The 21491-nt window shown below is 35.9% G+C and overlaps 1 protein-coding gene across 4 annotated transcripts in view; it reads right to left on the bottom strand.

Moving 5' to 3' along the window:
- Window positions 1–611: 611 nt before the first annotated feature.
- Syx1A (Syntaxin 1A) overlaps window positions 612–21491 on the bottom strand; it is a 99294-nt gene continuing 78414 nt past the window's right edge. Inside the window, exons 4-9 of one of the 4 annotated variants that reach the window (XM_073088189.1) lie at window positions 18132–18206; window positions 17528–17784; window positions 15086–15223; window positions 14234–14344; window positions 7563–7666; window positions 612–5080 (exon numbers count right to left, since the gene is read on the bottom strand). In XM_073088189.1, coding sequence (XP_072944290.1) covers window positions 7589–7666; window positions 14234–14344; window positions 15086–15223; window positions 17528–17784; window positions 18132–18206 — 659 coding nt within the window. In that variant the 3' untranslated portion in view covers window positions 612–5080; window positions 7563–7588. Of the gene's footprint in view, window positions 5081–7247; window positions 7343–7562; window positions 7667–10593; window positions 11776–13274; window positions 13386–14233; window positions 14345–15085; window positions 15224–17527; window positions 17785–18131; window positions 18207–21491 lie in introns of those variants that run through there. The other 3 variants (XM_073088188.1, XM_073088191.1, XM_073088190.1) reach the window with 3 other exon arrangements.

Here is a 21491-nt window from a genome sequence, read left to right as displayed (position 1 = left end):
GTTATCAAATATAAATTATGAACCCAAACTATTTATGTAGTCCTAAATAATTTCGTAAATATTCTCGGCGCATTTTATAAAACCTCATGCTACACTCCACCCGAAAAAGGTATTCCTAATCTTCCTTAGATTTTTACTTTTCAAAGAACACTCCATAATATTCAGCCAGCCATTAGAATTCTCTTAAGATGACCGTTTATTGAGTCTTAAATCGTTAAAAAGCAAAACATTTTCGTTGTCGTTATGACTATTTTATAAAAAGTCTATCCTACTTTAGCCCATTTTCACCTTTTATAGAACTTGCATTTCTATCTAATATAGGGGTATTGTTATTTCCATAAACCATCTGTCCTAGTCTCCTACTGAGGACCTCAGTACACGAGCGATTAACTAATTTTTTCAAGACCTCTGAGATTCCGCACTCTTAAACACACTCGAACTCGAAGTGGGCTTCAATTCCGCGTCTTTCGTACTGGTATAAAGTCTACCAACCCAATTATATTTAAATATTATATTATTACTTCTAATAACTTAACACATCATTAACCAGGACTTAGCCTGCGTAGTCACATTTTACTAATACGGATTAGGACTCAAAGAAGGAAACAAAATTACAGCAGAAAACACCGTTTATTTTATAATTATGAGAGAATTTCAGATTGATAACCTACAATACAGAATATGACTATAAAACCAATCTAATTCGAATTTTACAAGGTGTCCAGAATGTCACTGTTAATTCGTAATACAATATATTGAATTTAACCACAATAATGATGACAGTATTTAATCAGTGTTCCTTTACAAGAAGATTACAAGAATTTTGCCATTAAAAGGGGTACGATTTTAAATACAAGTTTTTGTAATAAGTCCTTATACACAATTATACATACAATTAACTCATTAATCGAACCATACTAATCTATTTCAACACTTTTGGCTAAACTAAATATGTATAAAACAACATGATTTAAAATAATTTATAAACTCTATAATTTTAATGTTTCACATCATTCAACGCCAAGCAACATCAAATAGTTGAGAGAACAAAGCACGAATTGTTTGATAAATTTATGAAGATTAAACTACAAATCGAAGTCTAGCGACTCTACTGGTAACCCATAAACATTAGCCCGAGTTAACCGATATGAAAGCTACTCGGCACATATCCGCGGTGTTGCGCCCTCGGCCGACACATGTGGCTCTAAGGGCGCTCACACGTGAAACGTTAAGCGTGAAAACGTTTCCTACTAAGTTGCGGTACTTATGCAACTGCAAATATCACATTTTGACATCATCGTTATCATGATGCTCCGATGCTGCGTAGTTTTACAATACATTATTCTAAGAGTAGATAAGTCGACAGTGATAGAAGATTGCAAAATATAGGGATACTATTTTCTCAAGAAACTAAGTATTAAAAACCAGTATCAAGGGAAGCCGTTAAGACCGAATTCATCTAGGTTATCAAGATCCTTATAATATATTTTGTATGTTCGTTGTCCTATAAATTCATCAAGCTAGAACTGATAAAATAGACAAGTTACCTTTAAGAACCCCCTTTTTGTAACTGGTTTCTAAATAAACGTTTACAAAAAGTATCAAGTAAATTAACATAACGTGGGGACAAAAAGGATAAACCAGTTTTGGAGGAAATAACAATTAATAAATAAGTAATAATAAACTATATTAAAAAATAAATATGTAAGTAAGCTTAATAAATTACACTGTTATATCGGTTTACTTTAACACTTACTAGCTATTATCTGTTAATGTAATAAAACGCTATAAGAATTGACACATAAGTATATAAACTATACTAATCGTGTACTTATACAAAATTAGCAATCCAATAACAATATGCATACTATTGATTATGAAAATATCTATTTTACGACAAAGATTGAGATTTTAGAACGCACAAGGTGCCGATTAATCGCAGAAGACGTAAGCGTATCAACGCGGAAATCACGGCTCCGTCGCCGAGGCTCCCTCAAAGACATCAAATATGAACACGAGAACGTCACTTACAGTATAGGTACACTAACTAATAACAGAAGAATATAACTGCAATATTAAGATTAAGATTATCGGAATAATAGAGATCATCGAAAGCTGACTAGAAGTCGGTAATGCCTACACTAACATTAGAGCGAGGGCCGGGCGGGACGAGGCACCGCGGCGGCGCCGGCGACGGGTTGTGCGCAGGCCGACACTGCCGGTGACGTCACTGGGTGGCAGGTACGCAGCCTCGCTTCGAGACTTACAATTACTTACACTACAAATACGATGAGAAGATGCATCTAGCGAGTGTCGCTTCGTAGGATACACACACACGAGACAGGAGGCGATGGGAGCGTGCTGCGCCGCTGCCGGCGGACAATTGACTGGAAACGCGTGGAATCGAGTGGAAACGCGATTCACCTCACTTTATAATGAAGCTACTGAGAAAAAGGTATCACCTAATTTCTCTACCGTTACGAAGGCAACTAGATGAAAACCTACTCTTAAGGATAAAAATCTAATTATACTATAAATGTTAAAATTAACATTGCTTCGTGTCCTTACTTAAGCGACCGCTGGCGGCGCTTCGGGCGGTGAGACGGGGCACGCCGGGGGCTACTCTTAGTGCCGTTATCTCTCACTCGCCCCGCAATTTTACAATTGCCATCTACTACCATTTGAACCACCTCGCAAGTATTAATTATTATTAATATGATATATAAGAAAATTCTAATTAATATCAATATATTGGTGCTTCAATTGTCGAGCGATATATATCTACAACGTATCATTGTAATACGAACACAAAAGAATCAGGATGGACGTCTAGACGTCCTATCGCTGAATATTCGGATCAGTAGATATTTTCAATTTATTAAAAAATTTACCCTAGCTAAAACGGCTACTTTATATTTTACTGTACAACGAAGAGCGTCTTAAATGTTAACAAATTAAACAATAATAAATATAGATAATTCAACCATTCGACAATGAACCAGATCTAAAGCGACAACTTTATCATGTCTGCACGTATTAAACTATTACATTGAAAACTCTCACTGTCCATTAACGTTACACTCACAATAACAATTAATTTATTATATAATAATGTTAAAGTTAACTAAACAACAACTGCATCTACTATCACACATTCGAAATTTTAAAACAATTTTACAAATTGTAATCAAATATCATTATTGCTACGGAGACTGCACGCGGCGCGATATGCTCCGTGCGGTGACGGCGGCTTGCGTACCTCATGCTTCATACACACGCTTAGACAACAGACATACAAACCCAAAATAAATCTATAATTATCATTTTCTACCTGACCGGACTCGCTAGTGGAACCACGTAGAGATGTCAGACAGTTAATACATAACGACCGCAAAGCCATGCAGGTCGTGAAGTGCTTCCAAATGAACAACATTTCATTGTTTAGTTCGCTATCGGAAACTTTGGTTTGGCGGATAAAGTGAAGTAATTTCTATAATAATATTCTATTCTATTCTAATATTCATTATTCGACGCGGAAGTGTTTATGCAACTGATATCTACAGCTCAGAGACAAAATAAAGTAAGCATAAAGCTAGAGCTGAACTTAAATACTAAACGACTGCGTACGCGATAGACGCATTAATATCCTCTTAAAGTAGTTACGAAGATTCAATTCCACTACATTTAGGACCCGCGAGAACTCTTGAAAGGGTTCAATACAAAACAGTTGGCAACCATACATAGCTACATATAATTAAACTAATATATATATTTGTACTGTAGTCACTTCGCCGGCCGCCACCGCACCCCCTACACTAGACGCGTGCTGCCACGTCGGGCACATACGGCTCGACTGTCACAGGCTGCCCCACACACAAACCGATCGTCAATCGACGGTAGACTCGATCATTCTCTAAAGATTATTAGTTGTTACACCAATCGACCGATGTCATTGATAGACTATAAATCCACAAAAGAGACGATTCTCCGCACTTAATAAACGATCGGTTGGTGTGCGTGCTCCCTACATACGTACCCAAAGGTAACCCCTAAATGGCTCACCCCTCGAATACCGAACCACGATTCGAACGCAGCTATTCTGACATTTCCGACCCACTTACATAATAATGGTGCGACCACCAAAATACTGATCAAAGACTCGCAGCGTAGGTACGTGTAGATTTGTAACTTGTCCGTCTGTGCTACTATCTATTAATTACAACATTAATCGACATGGTTTCGCGATAACGCTGAAACGTTTAAACGATACATCCTTAACTTATACGAGTATTGAAGATCGATACTATAATATCATATATGAACGGTACATCTTTTCTGAACAACGATATTTAACAGAAGCTATTCAATTTGCTTAGCCAACATTACTGAAAATTAGATACGAGTACAAGTCTAAGTCCATAGGTGTATTAATATGATTTTACACTCATAGGATATATTATATTCCTGCAGCGGATAATTGGAAGGTCAGAAAAGATCGATTATATATTTTTATGCATCAACTACAATATGTATGCACTACATAGTCGTGGATAACTGTGATCTAAAACAATTAGATTAACGGCGGTGCGTCATCCTCATGCAACCTTTTGAGTACCAAAGGGGATTTAAAAAAATTCGTAATTTAAAAATACTAGGAAAATAATATTCAAATTCTGCTTCGCGACTTAACACTAATCCTTTACAACTGTCGTGTACAACGTTGGGAACAGGTGGAACGATATTTCGAAAAGATCAAGAAGGTTGCATAAAGTGTGAGCACAAGGCAATAAATGATAACTACTTAGTATTTCATATTAGAACCAACATACGGTCTTACAAACCGGCCAATAATCTGGCTATTTGATACTTGTGTACCATATTCAACGACAGTTACAACACAGCTAAATACTTGTCCCAAGGGGAGCGATAAACATTCAGATAGTTAGAAAATATGTAGAATGATACTGTTGTTCCTGTATCGAGATGAGAGTTGCGTTTTAGCGATAGTTCGCTCGGCTGTTTCTTTGCAGGCAGGATGCAGGCACCAAATAAACGAGATTGGTTTCTTTGCTTGACAGTCCTGTAATCACAAAACAAGGTGTAGTTCTCCGAATACAGTTCACACTGCTGCTAATAATTATTATAGTCCGCGTAAAACTGCTAGTCCGCTCTAAATATAAAAATGAATCGCGTCGCCATAGCAAATTGTATGACTACACCTGCTCGCAGCAACTTCAGAGCGGACTAGCACCTTGGCGCGAACTATACAAGCTTACTTGGCAATATTAAAAATACGTGCTACTGCTATACCTACTGTTCACTTTAAGTCCATACTCATGGACTGTTCCTACCTAAAAGGTTACTTATTTCTTATGTTAAAATGCATAAACTCCACGTTATAATGTAAAAAACTTAAAGGTAACATATTTTATTTGCTTTTGTCACGAAAGCTAGTGCTCCATGTACTTCTAAATATAGTTTATAGCTTATATTTTATAGCGCCGATGTAGGAAAAAGCGCCTAATATTACGCCCGTCTGCTTGTCGATGTTGGAAACTGTTTCTGATTGAAAAGGTTGATGTATCCTTATATACGTAAAGTCCTTTAGAGTATGTCTATAAGCAGTCCTTAGTCTTAATTACTTGTATATAATTTGTGTATCTACATATATATTGCATTATAAAAAGTACTAAGCCCATTACTAAACCTATCCTATACTAGTTTCATTATAGTCATACTACGAAAATGTATCACATATCCTACCTACTGATGATCTATGTTTATTATCTATTTTCTACCTACCTACCTACATATAGTATATGACTAAAATAAGTCACTATTCCTTCAAATTATTATTTTATGAATTAGTAACAAGTTAAAGTGAGTATAGAGAATATTGTTGTTGAATTGTATGAAATGAAGTCATTTTTTTTAAATACTGTTAGTATTATTTGTGTTTTGTTTTTGGTTGTGGCTCATTGACTCATGCTCGTATAAGTTATATCCTTTATGATTTATTAGTGTTCAACATGGTCATAAAACTCCAAAGTAAGAAAAGAAAATTAAGAGAACTTGGAATAAAGATAAGGGAATTATATATATAATAAGAAATAAAAATTGGGTTTCTTGAACTTAAAGATACATAAAACTGGCGTATCTCATATGATACAGATAATACTGCCAAATGTTAAAAAAAACATGTAACAGAGCCAGATAGGAATCGATTATTCTCCCAACTTTTAAATTTTGATTCAGGAAGTACCCTAGTACTGTATCTCTTTCAATGTGTTATAATTTAAAAACAATCCTACATAATACATATATTATGAATAGCATTCAGTCAAAGTTCACAGTGCAGGCGGTGCAAAACGCATATTTAAATAATATTTATTTGTATAATAAATATAGTGCATAGAGTGAAGATAGAAAAAGTGTATTGTCTATAATAAAATATAAGAGAAAATTGTGTATCTATTATCAAATGTATTAAATCATCCATAAGCGATGAGGCTATAGAATGATATGAAAATTGTGTACGATTTATTGTAAGACGATCATGAATTTCTTTATGAAAGTGAAGTTTGAATGGCCTTATATTCCGAGATTATAATAAAGGAATAAAAGAATAAAATCAAATCAAATCTGAAATAAATATTTAAATAAGTTTTTAATTGTTTTGTTGTGTTGGTTGGTAAATGTATAAATTGAATATTTTATGTAACCTTCCACAATATATCTCTCATCACATACAAAACAATATGAATTTATATTATTTTAGCTAAATAGCATAATTACTAGTTATGACGAACTAGCCCAGTCAAATAATATTATATAAACTACTGATACCTGGACTATAGATATGATATATTAGATCACCGAAAATTAAACAATTATAATGATACGAGTACAAGTTACATATATAGCTCACTACATACATGTATAGAATGATTATGCTTGTGTTTCTAAGATGTTAATCAATTGACTCTCGTCCTACGCGCATGATGTTGCCGCATGCAAATTTGTTATCCCCAATTAAAAAAATCATGACAAAATGCTCGATTACGGCCAAATCTGAATTTCGATTCGAATGATCGTTCGGCACTGGCGATATCGCGTACCACCGTCTACGTAACAAGCTTTATGGTACATTTATCTATAAATCGATTTTACGTCATCTACTCAATCATTCGTTATAAAAATTCTAACTATGGATGCGGTCTATAAGTCGAGAGAGTTGCGCGTCAAACCTGCCCCCTTCACGCGTTTAGAAGAACGTGTTATAGACGTAGCCAGTCGCAATCAGGCCGAGCACGAGCAGGCACAGCATAATCATTATCTTCTTCTGCACAATGGACAAACACGACACATATTAGTAGCTAGTAGAGACCGGCGGGCCTCCGGGGACTCCCGCGCTGCGCTCCGGCTAACGGCGTCAAATATTGACTGACTCCATGGACATCAGTATAAAATATTGGACGCCGATTAAAACGCAACCGAAACAGGGACGCGATGGTGTTCGTTCCCTTGCGGAGTCCGGACGCCCGCCGCGGGCGCGGCGTTACCTTTGAGCACGGGGAGGCGGCGCCGCTCACATGAAGTAGCTGGACACGTAGCCCACGACGACCAGCCCCAGTACGAGCAGACACACTAGGATCATGATCTTCTTCTGTGGAGGCGCGTGGCGGCCATGCAACAGTTCGCTTTATACTTGTCCGCGCACGCGCTCGGGCGCTTACCGTTCGTGTCTCTCCCTACACCCGATGTTACATTCGTGGCTTCGCTCCCCGTTCATTCATAGGTGCGTGCGTCATTTGCCTTAATAAATTGAACCGAGGAAAAAAAATAAAAAGAAATAAATCGAAATGAAATAAATAAATGTAATTTCTTCAAATTATAAACATATTTACATCTTGAGTGAAAACCTGATTACAGTTTCATAAACGTCTTTGTATCGTCCCGTCCTTGCGTGGGGAACGTTTAACTCTTAAATTAATTATATTCTATGAAAGAATAATACAAAAAAAAAACTCTTAATAGTTTTAACGTTAATTAAGTAATCGTTTTTGAAAATGGCATTAAATTATATTTCACAGTCTTTCGATTAAATAAATAAGTGTGCGAGCTGAGGTTAACTTCTTACACATTAAATAGCAAGTAGCGCTAATAACTTATCGATTAATTCTTTACAATGTCTCACAACAAATATAATAATCACATAAATGTAAACGAGAAACAGGTATCACTATGGGCGTAGCCAGCTTGATCTGATTCGAGGGGCAAATCAGGTTTTTTGCAGATAGCCAAAGACCATGATGTTCCAAGAAAAAGGAATCCAATTCTGTGGCCAGTGGAACTGGATACGCCCATTATTATTACTATGATAACAAGGAAATGTGCGTTTGTCCATGTCGGATTCAAGTCGGAATATCCCTTAATGAGAACTACAACAACAAGTGTTAGAACAAGTTGTTCAAAATATTTATATAATAGTAGATACCAACTTTCCTCTTATTTTTCAAAGTCATGTACTAATTACACAGTGAACGCAAAAGGTCCCCGGTAAGGTTTTCAAAGTTGTGTGGATTCTATTTATTCGTACTTGGCTAGCATGGGATCCTAAGACCTACTTCTTTCAGGAAAGAGACTCGTGCCCAGCAATAGGAAAATTGGTTGATGATCGATAAATTTCTAAAAGTTCGAAAGAATAGTCTCCGTATTAGTAACTAACTAAACCTCACTTGGATCCGACATCAATTAATATAATTAATACAATAAAAACAATATTACGAAAAATGCTCTATATAAATGCATTTGCGCTTATACATATTTAAATTCAAAATTTTAAACAACTAATGTAACAAAGTAAAACATATTAATCATATTGTATTATTATAACTCGTGAAACCAATATTATAAATCAAACATCCCGTTCGTAACAGTTAATAACATATTAGAATATTTTAAATAAAATTTGTGCATTATTAAGGAAGATATGTACTATAGAACAGATCTAAAGTAACAATATTGATAACATATTTTTCATAAGCAAGCAAAATATAAGTCATTTTAATAGAAAAATGTTATTGTAATAGGCAACAAGTTTAACGTACGCATGTAGAAAGTGTTATAAAAAATTTAAAATAGGAAGCTTTGTAATTATATTGTTTATGCAAAATAATTGTTATGTTATTAGAAACACGTTGAACATACGTACGTTGTATTAAAGAAATGACTCAAGAATTTCTGTAATAACATAACTGTAAAATAATTGATTGTATAACAATGTAAGTATACAAAATAATATTGTTATCAAATTGATAGCGTACCTATAAAATGTTTTTTGTTAACTTTTATTAAGGTCTTAACACACTCGCGATTTTTCTTTTACAAAAAATAAATATTACTAACTGCTGTACGCACATGAAATCCGCACTTTCCAAGCATTTCATATAAAGATAGACTTACTTAGATCAGTTTTCAACGGGCTTGACGAAGATGGAATATATTATGACAATTGGATCTTACGTGCCTATTGTATGTGTACTCGTTATGTATATGACTGTTCACACACTAAAATGTGAAAATATTTGGATTCAGTGATTGTAGTAACTTTATAACCAAACAAAAATCGCGACTGTGATAATGCCCTTACACAACAAACAGCTCGCTTATAACATTGTTCTTGTGATTAGAAATATTTATAACGTTGAACAGTTATAGAATATCAACAACTAAATAAAATAGCTAATGACTATGATTAAACTTTATACTTACAAATAACATTATGTGATGAAACTAAAGTAAAATCAAATACTGATTATTATCTCAATAGCTTATAATGGTTGACTAAATTATTTGAAAAATTAATAATTTATTGTACTATATTATGAAAATAACAATAGGAATCGTTGTGATTGCATTTACTCTTAAATGGGGACGTTTAGTGTTCCATAACCTATAAACTTGGTGTATCTTGTTTTATCCAGTGACTATCATCCAATTGCATATGTCTAACATTTGTGCTGAGTGAAAGTGACATAAAAATTTGCGTATGGAGCTGTGAGGAATAAGTCACCTCGATGGTCCGTCTCAGTTTTGATTTTCGGGAAAAGAGTAGTGCATCTACTTAATAAATCCATCCAAATTTATTTAATTTTATTAGAATATGATCATACATATTCTAGCAACCCACAAAATAATATTAACAGGAATGGTATTTATTGTAAACGCACACAATTGAAGATTATTTTGTGTTAGTAGTTAGTGAAATTAGATCATTTGGATGACAACAGTTTCCATAAGTACTGACAAGTTCACTGGATTATAGTGGATAAACCCAAAATTGCTTTTTGCAGATAGAGACGCTTACTTTTCTTTGAACAGATTCAACGCGATTTCCAAATAACAGAGAATCTAAAAACTTGTACTGATATAAAAGTTAACTATATTTTAATAGCGATTTAAGAAGTATACAAATACTTCATTTCGCATTTATTTCCAAAAACAATAATTGAATTGTAAAAGCAATTTCGTTGAAAAATAAAAACAAATTGTAATTAAAATTTAATAATGTCTTCGCGATGCCATTAAAATGCTTTAAGTTATTCATTATCAATTATATTAATTTTAATAATTTTAATGTCATTATTTTTTAATATTTAGTATCTATCAATAGCTACCAGTTTTGGATAGATCACCATGAATCGTCTAAATAACTAGATAATCAAAAATTACAAATTCGCAAAAAATATCAGAATACTCAAAAAATATTAGATGTCTAACAAAGAAAAGTTTGCAAAAATGTTACTTTGTGCACAGTTGCGGGAATATTGCCACAACTTAGATAATTATGTCCCACGGCTAGTAAACACCTCGCCAATAAAGGTGACGCCTGGCAGGCCTCTAGCCACATAGTGTTTCACAATGGCTATTTATTGTAAGTTCAATATGTACAAATGACTTAAAAAAATTAAATCTTCGACATAATACACTGGTAATACCAGCTTTAAGCTATATACACACATGAGCTTATTATTCTAAAGCACAATCTACTTATTGCACTTTACATATATTGTCTTCCATATACATCGACGGTATGGGTTTTATATTTCCAGGATATTACATATGTTTGGATACAGCATTAAGGTACAAATGACATGAAATAAATATTCCATTTTTTATCTGTGTGCGTGAGAGTAGTATTAAATACAAATTTACACTAGTGGCGGAACAACGCAATACCGTCGTTTTCGACTGTATTGTTTAGAAAAAATCTATAATCGACGGTGAATCTAGACGTATGCAATATCTTGGAATTCTCCTTACATTACAAATAGCATTTGCAAAGTATTGCCAGTTTAGTTTATTTACAGAACGACAAACTGTTTCAGATATAATTAAATTGTTAATTAACAAGATTTCTCGAATTAAGATGAGTGAGACTGAAAACATGTTTCATGTCTGCAACAACACAATATTCAATACTAATAATCTGGCCAAACATTCACATAATTTCAAGATTAACTGTATCACTATCCCTTTCTACGCCCGTACATCCGTGCGGGATAGATAGCGGTAGGATCGAATAAAAATAATGGTAGTATACAGATGAAAATCAATGAAGAGTTACGCTAGCGAATGAACTAGATAGAACAGTCGTTCCCCGGTGACGTCATCGCTCCGTTCTTCGTTCGCAGTCTAACTGAGCACGACAGCGAGCACTATTATTAATATAACCAGCGTAACAGACAGGCATATAATGATGAAGATTTTTTTCTGCAATGACAAAGGAAAAACAAAAACAAAATAAAATATCTGCATAAGTCATACACGAAGCAACGATAATTCCTAACGTACTGCAACTATACATTATCATCCTACATCTACAGTTCTACATCATATTATTTTAATTGTGTCTATACTATAATGCTAAGCCATGACGATTTCATTCTCTATTACTATTATGAAAAATAGACATCCACCAAAAGTGGTAAGTGGAGAGTGGCAGTAACTTGGCTGGTAATAATGGAAGCTAGTATATGAATTCTTTACATAAGGCACTCTACTGCGTCCATAATATTAATTCGTTAGACCTCTATTTCGATACTTCGTCTATGACTTAGGAAAGGTAAAATCACTTTTAAGGCGCACGTAAAATGGGAAGAATATTATATTACTATTAAATGGTCCTATAATTATAACACTACATTGTTAAGAACATGCTGGTTTCGTGTAAAATTGTAGAGATAAACTACTGTGAATTGATAATAATATAATTGTGCGGGTAAACATTAACCACCACCGACTTGGACCAATTATACCAACACTAATATTATCACTTAAAACATAACTACAATTTTTTTAAATATAAATTTAACATTATTGTGAAATGTAAAAAATGAATAGAATTATTTCTATGACACGAATAATTTGGCAAAATATGGAATTAGTTCGAAAATTATTAAGGAAAATAAAGAATTATGTGGTACTTGGAATTTACAATAAAATCATTTATTTTTTACTGTATTGCCATGCTCAAAATAATTTTAGGCAAAACTAGATAGCGATACAAGCGCAACATGTAGACTTGCGGAGTACAATGCAATATAATAAATAAATAAATAACTTATCAAGAGCTAAATTTGTACGTTCCATAACACTTGCAATAAATGGTAACATGCCTTTATTCATTATAATTAGATTTATTTTAAAAACATGCTCATCTAAGTTTCAGTATCATTACGAATAAGAACCAATTAATTCTAAAACGAAACTATAATATAATTCATCTTATGCATGCAAGCTATGCAAAAGTAATATCTTGCGAGCTCGAGACTATCATGCGTATCATGCATTACTACAGAGAGAACCAAAAATTGATATACGAAGCGAAAAATCATAAAATAATGAGACGTTCATTAGTTGTTGAAGAATGTGAGACCGTATCTGTTATCCGCTCCCATCGAACAATTCCAGAATGAAGAGAAGTAAGAATGACACTGTCACCGAGTATTTAATCGAATTTGAAGATGTTAGGAGCATCTGGACCGAGTTAAGGCCCTCTTTCCTGTCACGCGGGTCTGTATCCGCGTGCGGTTCTGGTCTGCATGCGTGCCACTCGCACCCTTTCGTTTCATGGATTATTTCCGTCACGCTACACACACACATGGAATTCGGAGATTGCAACGAGTCAGTTCACGCATGCGGGTGAGACCCGCAAGCGGCGAGAGACCCGCGCGACGGGAAGCGGCCCCGAGAGCGCCCGACGGCATTACCTTCCGCGCCTTCTGCGCCCAATGGTGGGCCTTAGTGAGCTCCTCGCGGCCCGACTCCACGTAGTCGGTGGTCTGCGTGACGTGGTGCTCGATGCGATCCACCAGTTCGCCCTGCTCGCGCTAAGGTCGGTGGCGCTAGGGGGGAGCGGGACGCCCGATATCGGGCCTTGCGACCGGCCGATTGGTTCATACGGTATTAATGAAGACACGACACCCACGTTAAGTGTGTTACTGGTACCGACCGAGGCGCTAATCGACAGATAGTTAGAGGATGGAGTTAAAATCGAAAACTATAAAGTGTGACGCCCAAAAAAATATAAAAAAACATCGTTTAAATTGACACACTGACATACATGTGAGTTACATTTACAATAACACATCCAGTGATCGTCTTAATTACACAGTTTGTTAGTTCATAAATATGTAGTTACATCGATCGAACACTTGTTACATAATAACGTGTTTACATAACATTAAAGAATAAATATTATGGAGTAGTATAACAGCACGATTAGATACAGTTATTATATAACAAATATCAGCATATACAAGAGGCAAATTACGCACACACCAAATGAAAGTCAAATTAGTGATACACATAGTTAGATTGTTAGAAGTAAAGGTAAGAAGCCCATTTCCACCGAGTGTGAGTTTGAGATACACGTAGAGTTAGAAACACAACAGTCAAAGCCAATTAGTGTGAATGCACATAATTATGGGTAATGTATGTAACATAAATAAATGGGACAAAAACGGAACAAAAACATTGTGTGAACCAATCACCGAATCATCAACGAAAACAAAATGCAAGGTCGAATTAACCGTTCACAACGTAAACAAATCATAACAAATGGGCAGGAAGTGGGGCGAGGGGGGCGGAGGGGGGGAGAGGTGAGGGAGAAACAAAACAAAAACGCATTAGCAACGAATGAATCGACACTGGAATGATGACAACTCACCCGTCGAGCTTTGCTCTGATATTTTAGTGCCTTCTTAGTATCTTGTGTGGCGGTTTGGACATAGTCAACGGCGTGTTCTACATGATACTCAATGCGGTCGATCATCTCTCCCTGTATCCATAGGACCTTGTTTAGTTAGCGCTTAATCTACTTAACATTAGCTTATTTTATACACAATAACAGTAAACAAATTATTACGAAAGGTTCCTATAGTCAGGCAACTGTGAAATGTGGCTCAAACTTCATTTTACGCTTTAATAGAGATATGGGAAAGGTCTTCGAATGAGCGATTTTAGGCCCATTCAAATATTTACCCGTCTATATGGCAACTTCTGGACCAACCCAGTAACCACCAATCCATAACCAACCATAAATTAAGAATTATATAAAACTATCCAGTCCAGATAAGTTGCTAGTACCTCTGAGGGTTTATTTGAACAACTTATTAACAAATTATGACAGTGACACTACCGCAGTCTTACCCTATACAGATATTTCAACCAATAATGTAAGCACATTACTTTTCATTAAGAATTAACAAACGCCACAAAGATAATTAGGTATATTTTACCTATCCATAACTGAAGATAGAAATGGTGAAGATGAAAAAGATAATAAATTCATCTCGTATTTTAGTCGTGTGATATTTATTTGATCTTAAATCTTAAGAATAAAAAGTGTAATATAAGTTTTATCATGACTGACATTCCTTATTTCAAATTTAAGGACATACTTCTATCTCCGTGAGTCTTCTAATTTTTGTATGAGGGTCAAAGAGATAGTAAGACCTACTTTTCGTAATATCTTTTGTGTGTGTATGTGTATTAAAAAGATAGATATAAAATGTGTGACCTGACTCTCCACAAGCATCGCCATGTCCATGAACATGTCGTGGAGCTCGCGGATGGACGTCTCCAGCTTGATGATGTCCGCGTGGCGCGCTTCGATGTCGGCGAGCGTTTGCTTGGCTTGTTGGGTCTCCATTATTATCTGGAAATGGGTTTGGAAAACGTTTTTAGAGACACTTTTTTATGATATGGTAAAAGCAAACGAGGATGCAATGAACCTGATCGCAAGTGGTCACTGCCGCTCTCTAGTGGATTAAGGGGAGGGTGGAAGGGGTGGTTCGCTCCAGGCCCCCGATCCTGGGGTCCCCAAACACAGTTGATAAAAAAGGTCGTCAGAACAAACAATCACTCTGTGAAATGTGTATAAATCAGCGACAAATAAGGTCACCGGAATTATACGTATTTTCCGGCGATTAAATCTTTTTAGCCCCCTTTTAGTCGCCTCTTACGACAGGCAGGGGATACCGTAGCCCTATTCTAGTCTTGGAACTACAGAGACAGTTCGGCGATTAAATCTATGACACATTTATAATATTGTAAAATCAAATCAACTTTTTCCATCGGGGAGGCCTCTATTCAACTTTTCGCCCCGGACCTCCGACGGCCTTAGTCCACCACTGCTGCCGCCCAAGGACATCTGTAACGCCCTTACCGGGTCGGCAACAGACGCGTTATTACCTCTAAGGACTAAGTATGAACGCTTCAGATAAGTATGTCTGCCTTACCACACCCTTCAAACCAGAACAAAGCAGTGTCAAACCACAAAGGGTTCTATCACCTTCAAATAGCCATTATTAGCTCTATCGAATCTTTAAGAGGATAACTGGTTAAATATCGTTTTTAAAAGTCGTTATCGATTCCAACGTTATCGTATACGTAAAAGTTATCCTATTCATTACACCTTAAACTTATTTTATCTGCAAACTACGAACACTTCGCGAAGTGCACTTAGATATAAAATATATTATCTATATGGCTTGTCAAACTTATGATTTATACCTTTATAGTCCATTGTGTAACTTGGGTCATGAAATAACCGTTCCCAAAAGGATTAAATTAAAATTGAAAAGTGAATATAATTTTTAGATGATTTTTATCAATATGAAATAATATGACCTAAGTACAAGATTCCCTTCTCCGGGCCACGTCATCCTCGCCCGGCATTACAATGTGTGAAACAATTACAATCCTCATTGGAACTTAGCACTTGTCACAAGCACCGGTATTTATGTACAGCTTGCAACTTACATTGCAAGGGAACAATCCCCACCTATTAAAAGGTAGCAGAACCAGCATGGTTCAACCGGTAGGAACCATCGCCACACGTATTTCTATTTTGAAGCAGTTATTCTGCATCGGGGGACGGCTGTGGAAGCCGCTGACTTACATATGAAACGAGTATCTTAGTCTGCACGAATAGGATCGCATCTGTGATCAACCTCAAGTAAAAGCTCTGGTGTAGGTTGAAGATGTTCATGGGCCACAGACCACAGTGAACGCTTACCATCAGATGGATCGCATGTTCGTGGGCGATTCCATATCAATAACGTTACGTAGCAACAGCCCTATCCGTTTGTAAATTTTAATGTAACATCAATAATATAGAAACACAAAAGGTTAACAAAAGTAAATGAAAGCTTGTAATAACTTCAATTGAAAAATAGCACAATGAAAGTAAAGTTGAAAAATAAAACATTTCTATAGCGTGTTAAGTCTTTCTACAAATAATATGTTCAGTAATTACAGATTAAAACGTTTCCGAGTATTGAATATCGATTTACAGCGATGTGCAATAACCTTCGACATAGTTTAGTAATTACGCTTGCTACGTGAGTATGACTCGCTATTACGTTATGGTTTGTTCATTCCGTTTTATATCAAATGGATTATTAAGTTGCCATCTATCTACTTCGCTACAGAGTTTATCATGCATTGTATTATGTATACAGGAAACCAAGGAATTAGTACCAAACCTAAACTAATATAAGAATACATTTGGTGCCTAGCAAAATCGAGCGCCTCTTCTAGTTTGCGTAAATCAGATAAGCTAGAGGGACACTATTTTTTTACCATTGCCCTGACGTCTATCATACCATATAGATGTTATAAGAAAATCCTGGGCTCGAGCTAGATTAGATTTAGATTTTATATTTTGGTCCATGGTATAGGTGCACGAGTCAAAACAGAGCGTAGACTAAGATAGATATAATCGTAATTATATTAGTATTAAGTTAACAGTAAAAAAATGGTTTTATCCTTCAGGTCGTCAGTCTAGATGACCTGACTAGGTGAATAGCTATTCAATAGCTTCTTCTCCATAACGAAACACCTTGTGAAGTGGTGGTAGTTGTATTGAAATTCAAAAAGTGCTCTGTAAAGAACCTATTTTGAATAAAAATGTTGATTGATTATTATTCGTATCATGAAATCTTGTTGTGTAACTCACCCCCTGAGTGAAGACGGCCGGGTTGTCCTGCTCGAGCATGGCCTCGAGCTCGTCGTCGGTGGTCGCGCGGCCGGTGATCTCCAGCTGCCGGAGTATCCTGTTTTTGCACCGGTCCCTGTAGTCCGTCTGCGTGCGGTTGTACTCGGTCATCACCTCGACGAACTTGCGCGAGAGCGTCGAGTGCTGGGTCTTTCTTATCCTGAGGTCCGCAGACGATTTATTCGAATGCTCCTCCTGTTCGATGTTCTGCTCTATGTCTGTGAACGGAGATGAGATAGAAATTTTATTTAAAGTTGGACATAATAGACAAAGTAACCAAATATATCGTTAATTCAAAACGTTTATTTTCGTGCATAAAATTATTTGCAACATGTGAGAATAAATTGATTTTATTAAGTGATTGCCTTGTGCTCATAGTTAACGTAGTAAGCATACGGGTTTGATTGTAAATATGAGCAGTTATTACTTTGGTATTATTATGTGGTAGTTAAGTCCATGTCTAAAAAACACGCCTTGCTGATCCAGGTAAAACACTCTTTCACTATCTGACGTATTACCCATATCTACGCTTCAACTTTATGTACATTTAATTTATAAAACTTACGTTTTAATTTTCCTCTGACTTTGTTGGCAGTTTTCTTGATGTCAGCCATGAGGTCTTCCAGTTCATGCTTTGTTTCTGAAATAGAAAAATTGTCGTGTACATGAGAGTGACACAAAAATAAAAAGCTCGCCACAACAAGACACGTAACTGAGGCACGTTTGTACGAGAGCAGAAGTATAAAAAGCTCTAAAATGGGAAAAGCTCTAACACTTTGCGGTTTGAGTACAAAAGTTGAAAGAACTTTTAATGTTCCCGTTACGCTTATGTTAAAGTATAAACTTCAATTTATTTTACGCGTCTATATCTTATAACTTCAAACGAAAAATTACAAGCTTTTGTTTTCTAACAATTAAACATAGTTTTCACACAAATAATTAAAATGGCTCAGTTTTGTTACGCCAACTATACTATTTCCATTTCTTTATTTTTAGTGGAGTACCTACCTATACCTACTTATTTTACAACAGCTTCGAAAATTTTAAAGAAGTAGGCATTACCAATCAAATATTTATACGTGTAACATTTTGTAATGAAATATAATATTATAAGTATATGTAATATAATATTATAGTTAATAAATTTGTACAAAAGTATCCAGCAATAGTTTAGTTTCTTACATTTTGTTAAAAAAAACGCGTCTCTTATCGTGTTACGTTTATCGTTATGGCTCCTATAGTAATCATTATGTGTAGCACATCACTACCTGTCCATGAAGTACAGTATTATCTGTGTGACATTTTCACGTAAATAACACAAAATTACATGGGCGTCAATTTGTCATCGAGAAAATAAAGAAATGGAAATAGTTTTTTTTTTTTTTTTTTTTTTTATAATATAAGAGTAGCAGACGAGCATGCAGTCCACCTGATGGTAAGTGGCTACTGCCGCCCATGGACATCTGTAATCAACCCCAGATAGGATTAGATATTCCTACCTGAGGTCGGCCACAGATGCGCCGCTACCCCTGAGGACTAAGCTGGAACGCCTCGGAAAAGTCTGTCTCCCTTACCACACCCTTCAAACCGGAACACAGCAGCGCTTAACACTGCTGTTATTAGGTAGAAATAGGTGTGGCGGTGGTGCCGCCGGAGTCGAACCACAAAAATAGTATGTATATTACAAGCCAAATACAACCAGGAATTCTTGATTTATCTATAAATACAAGTAATGTAGGTACCTAGTAGTATGCTATGTGACTCATATTTGTAAACCTAAGTACACATAAGAACCTGATAAACAAAATAAACAATTCTCAAACGCCCAAAGTTACAAGGACATGGATAGAAAAATATATTAAGTTTATGAATATTTGATCTAAAAGAAGTGCTTCTTGAATAATAAATCAAAGCGTAGACTCAGCGACGGCGCCTAATTCTGGATTTGAATATAAAAGGAGTAAGACTATTGTAGGAATATCGCTCAGGAACAATATTCGAAGGGGCTTTTATTATTTCAGAAGACGGATGCGTCGAAAACGTTGAGTAAGTGTGCTCGAGAAAGGTCCCTAGTAACAGGGAGACATAAGTTGTGAAGTCACGTGTCGCATGCTTTAATAACTTGGCTCTGTCCCAGGAAGTGGCCATTTTGTTTGGTTTACTTACATATCTTTTGCTCGAGATATATTTTAGACATTAATTTTTGTTTAATTAAATCTCTGTAAAGATGTAATCACAAACTGATCGATTCACAAAAGAGCAGCAATTTTGCAGGATATAGATAAAAGCTTAGTCGGTATGGTGTCAATAGGACCCCACGTGGGCATACATGATTTATAGGTACCGTATAACCCGTATACATCGTAAAATATTATGTATTGCCCCACCCGTAAGACATTTATTAAACTACACATGAAGAGTAATCTCGGCTGGTTGGGCACAAGTCTCCCGTAATCGGAAGTGGAGTAGGTAATCCTTTTGAGGCAAACACTGAGACGACGCGAGCTCTCAGGTACTAAAAGTTCTTTCTAAGAAGCTGCACTTTCTTCCATCATAGGTACATAACCTAGTAGATCTTAAAAATGTAGGTAACAGGACAACAACATTTTGTAGCTGAACTTGTTGTTGCTTTTATTGTTGAACTTCTTCAAAATGAGTTCTAACTGGAATTACAGTGTTGAGAAGTTTTTATTGTTATGTTATCCATGCCTGGCTGACTATAACTTAAAGTTCAAAGTTTAAAGAAATAATGATCAAACGTAATCTGATTAAACATTTAAGTTCATTCAAATAAAAAGTGTTCTCCTCCACTGTTCCTTCGGTTCCTTCCGCTAGGTTTCCATTGTGCGATAATAGATGTCGCTGTACGTACATAGATGTCGTTCAGGAACCATCTCCAGTGAACCATTCGATATTCCACAAGGGACATCGGGACATTTCCGGTCGGGAGGGCACGAGAGTTTCCGACGGCCGGAAGTAGTAGGTATCCCCTTGAGATAAGCTGTGGGACGCGTGTTCCCCGTTGCTACGGAAGTTGGGCTTCTGCCAATAACCGCGGCCTTTTCGTACAACGCTTAGTTAAACATCTTAGAAGTTAACGGCTGTAAAATTATTCGTGGTTCGATCGGGGCAACCAACGCCACTGCTTTTTGCTTAAGTTGCCGTATTCACGTTCCTGTGGTCTAGTTTGAGATGTGTCAAGAATTCAAGATCTATAAATGATGGGTTCACTGACCTAATAGGTAGCAAAGCAGCACAGATTGATTGCAGATAATACTAGTAATCTTAGTACCTAAAATAGATGAACTTTTGGCAGAAAGGCGATCACGACTATTTAAAAATAAAAATGGCCTGTTCTTACATCCATTTGGAATATTTAATACATTATAAGCCACGATTATTGAAAAATTCAAGTATCATAAAGGTCGTAAGCAACGTATTTAACGTACACAAGCTACTAATGACCCACGAGTATATTTTTAAAATAACTCTGGTTATCAAGTAAAGAGTAGAGAGTACAAAGTATGTGTGCATATGTGTTTTCTCATTACCACATGTGCGATGTAAGGATTCAAACATTTAGCTCTTGGCTCACATCCAAAACTGACCGTTCCCAACATTGTTTGAACATCTTTGCTCATGACCAATTTAATCAACGTCAACTATGGTTTGGGAACTTAAGCATGATAAAGTACTATATTTACGAGTGTTCTAGCCTTATCGTTACCACTATTGTACAAAATTATATTATTAATAGGCATTGTACCCTCATGAAGGAAGGATCCGTAATACAATAGGCAATTCTTACTTCAGATAAGGAAAACGCTTTTTGATAAATAGGGTTGATCTTACTCGTATATCGGCCAATCTGATGTCTCGCAAACTTTTTGTTCTCGGGAAAAAGTAGTATAAATCTTGTTTGCAT

The sequence above is a fragment of the Epargyreus clarus genome, unplaced genomic scaffold, assembly GCF_041222505.1.
Source record: "Epargyreus clarus isolate Ecla_fem2 unplaced genomic scaffold, WU_Ecla_fem_2.2 ptg000026l, whole genome shotgun sequence".
Classification (NCBI taxonomy): domain Eukaryota; kingdom Metazoa; phylum Arthropoda; class Insecta; order Lepidoptera; family Hesperiidae; genus Epargyreus; species Epargyreus clarus.
The sequence above is the reverse complement of the archived record's forward strand: the minus strand, read 5'-3'. Positions and strand labels throughout refer to the sequence as shown.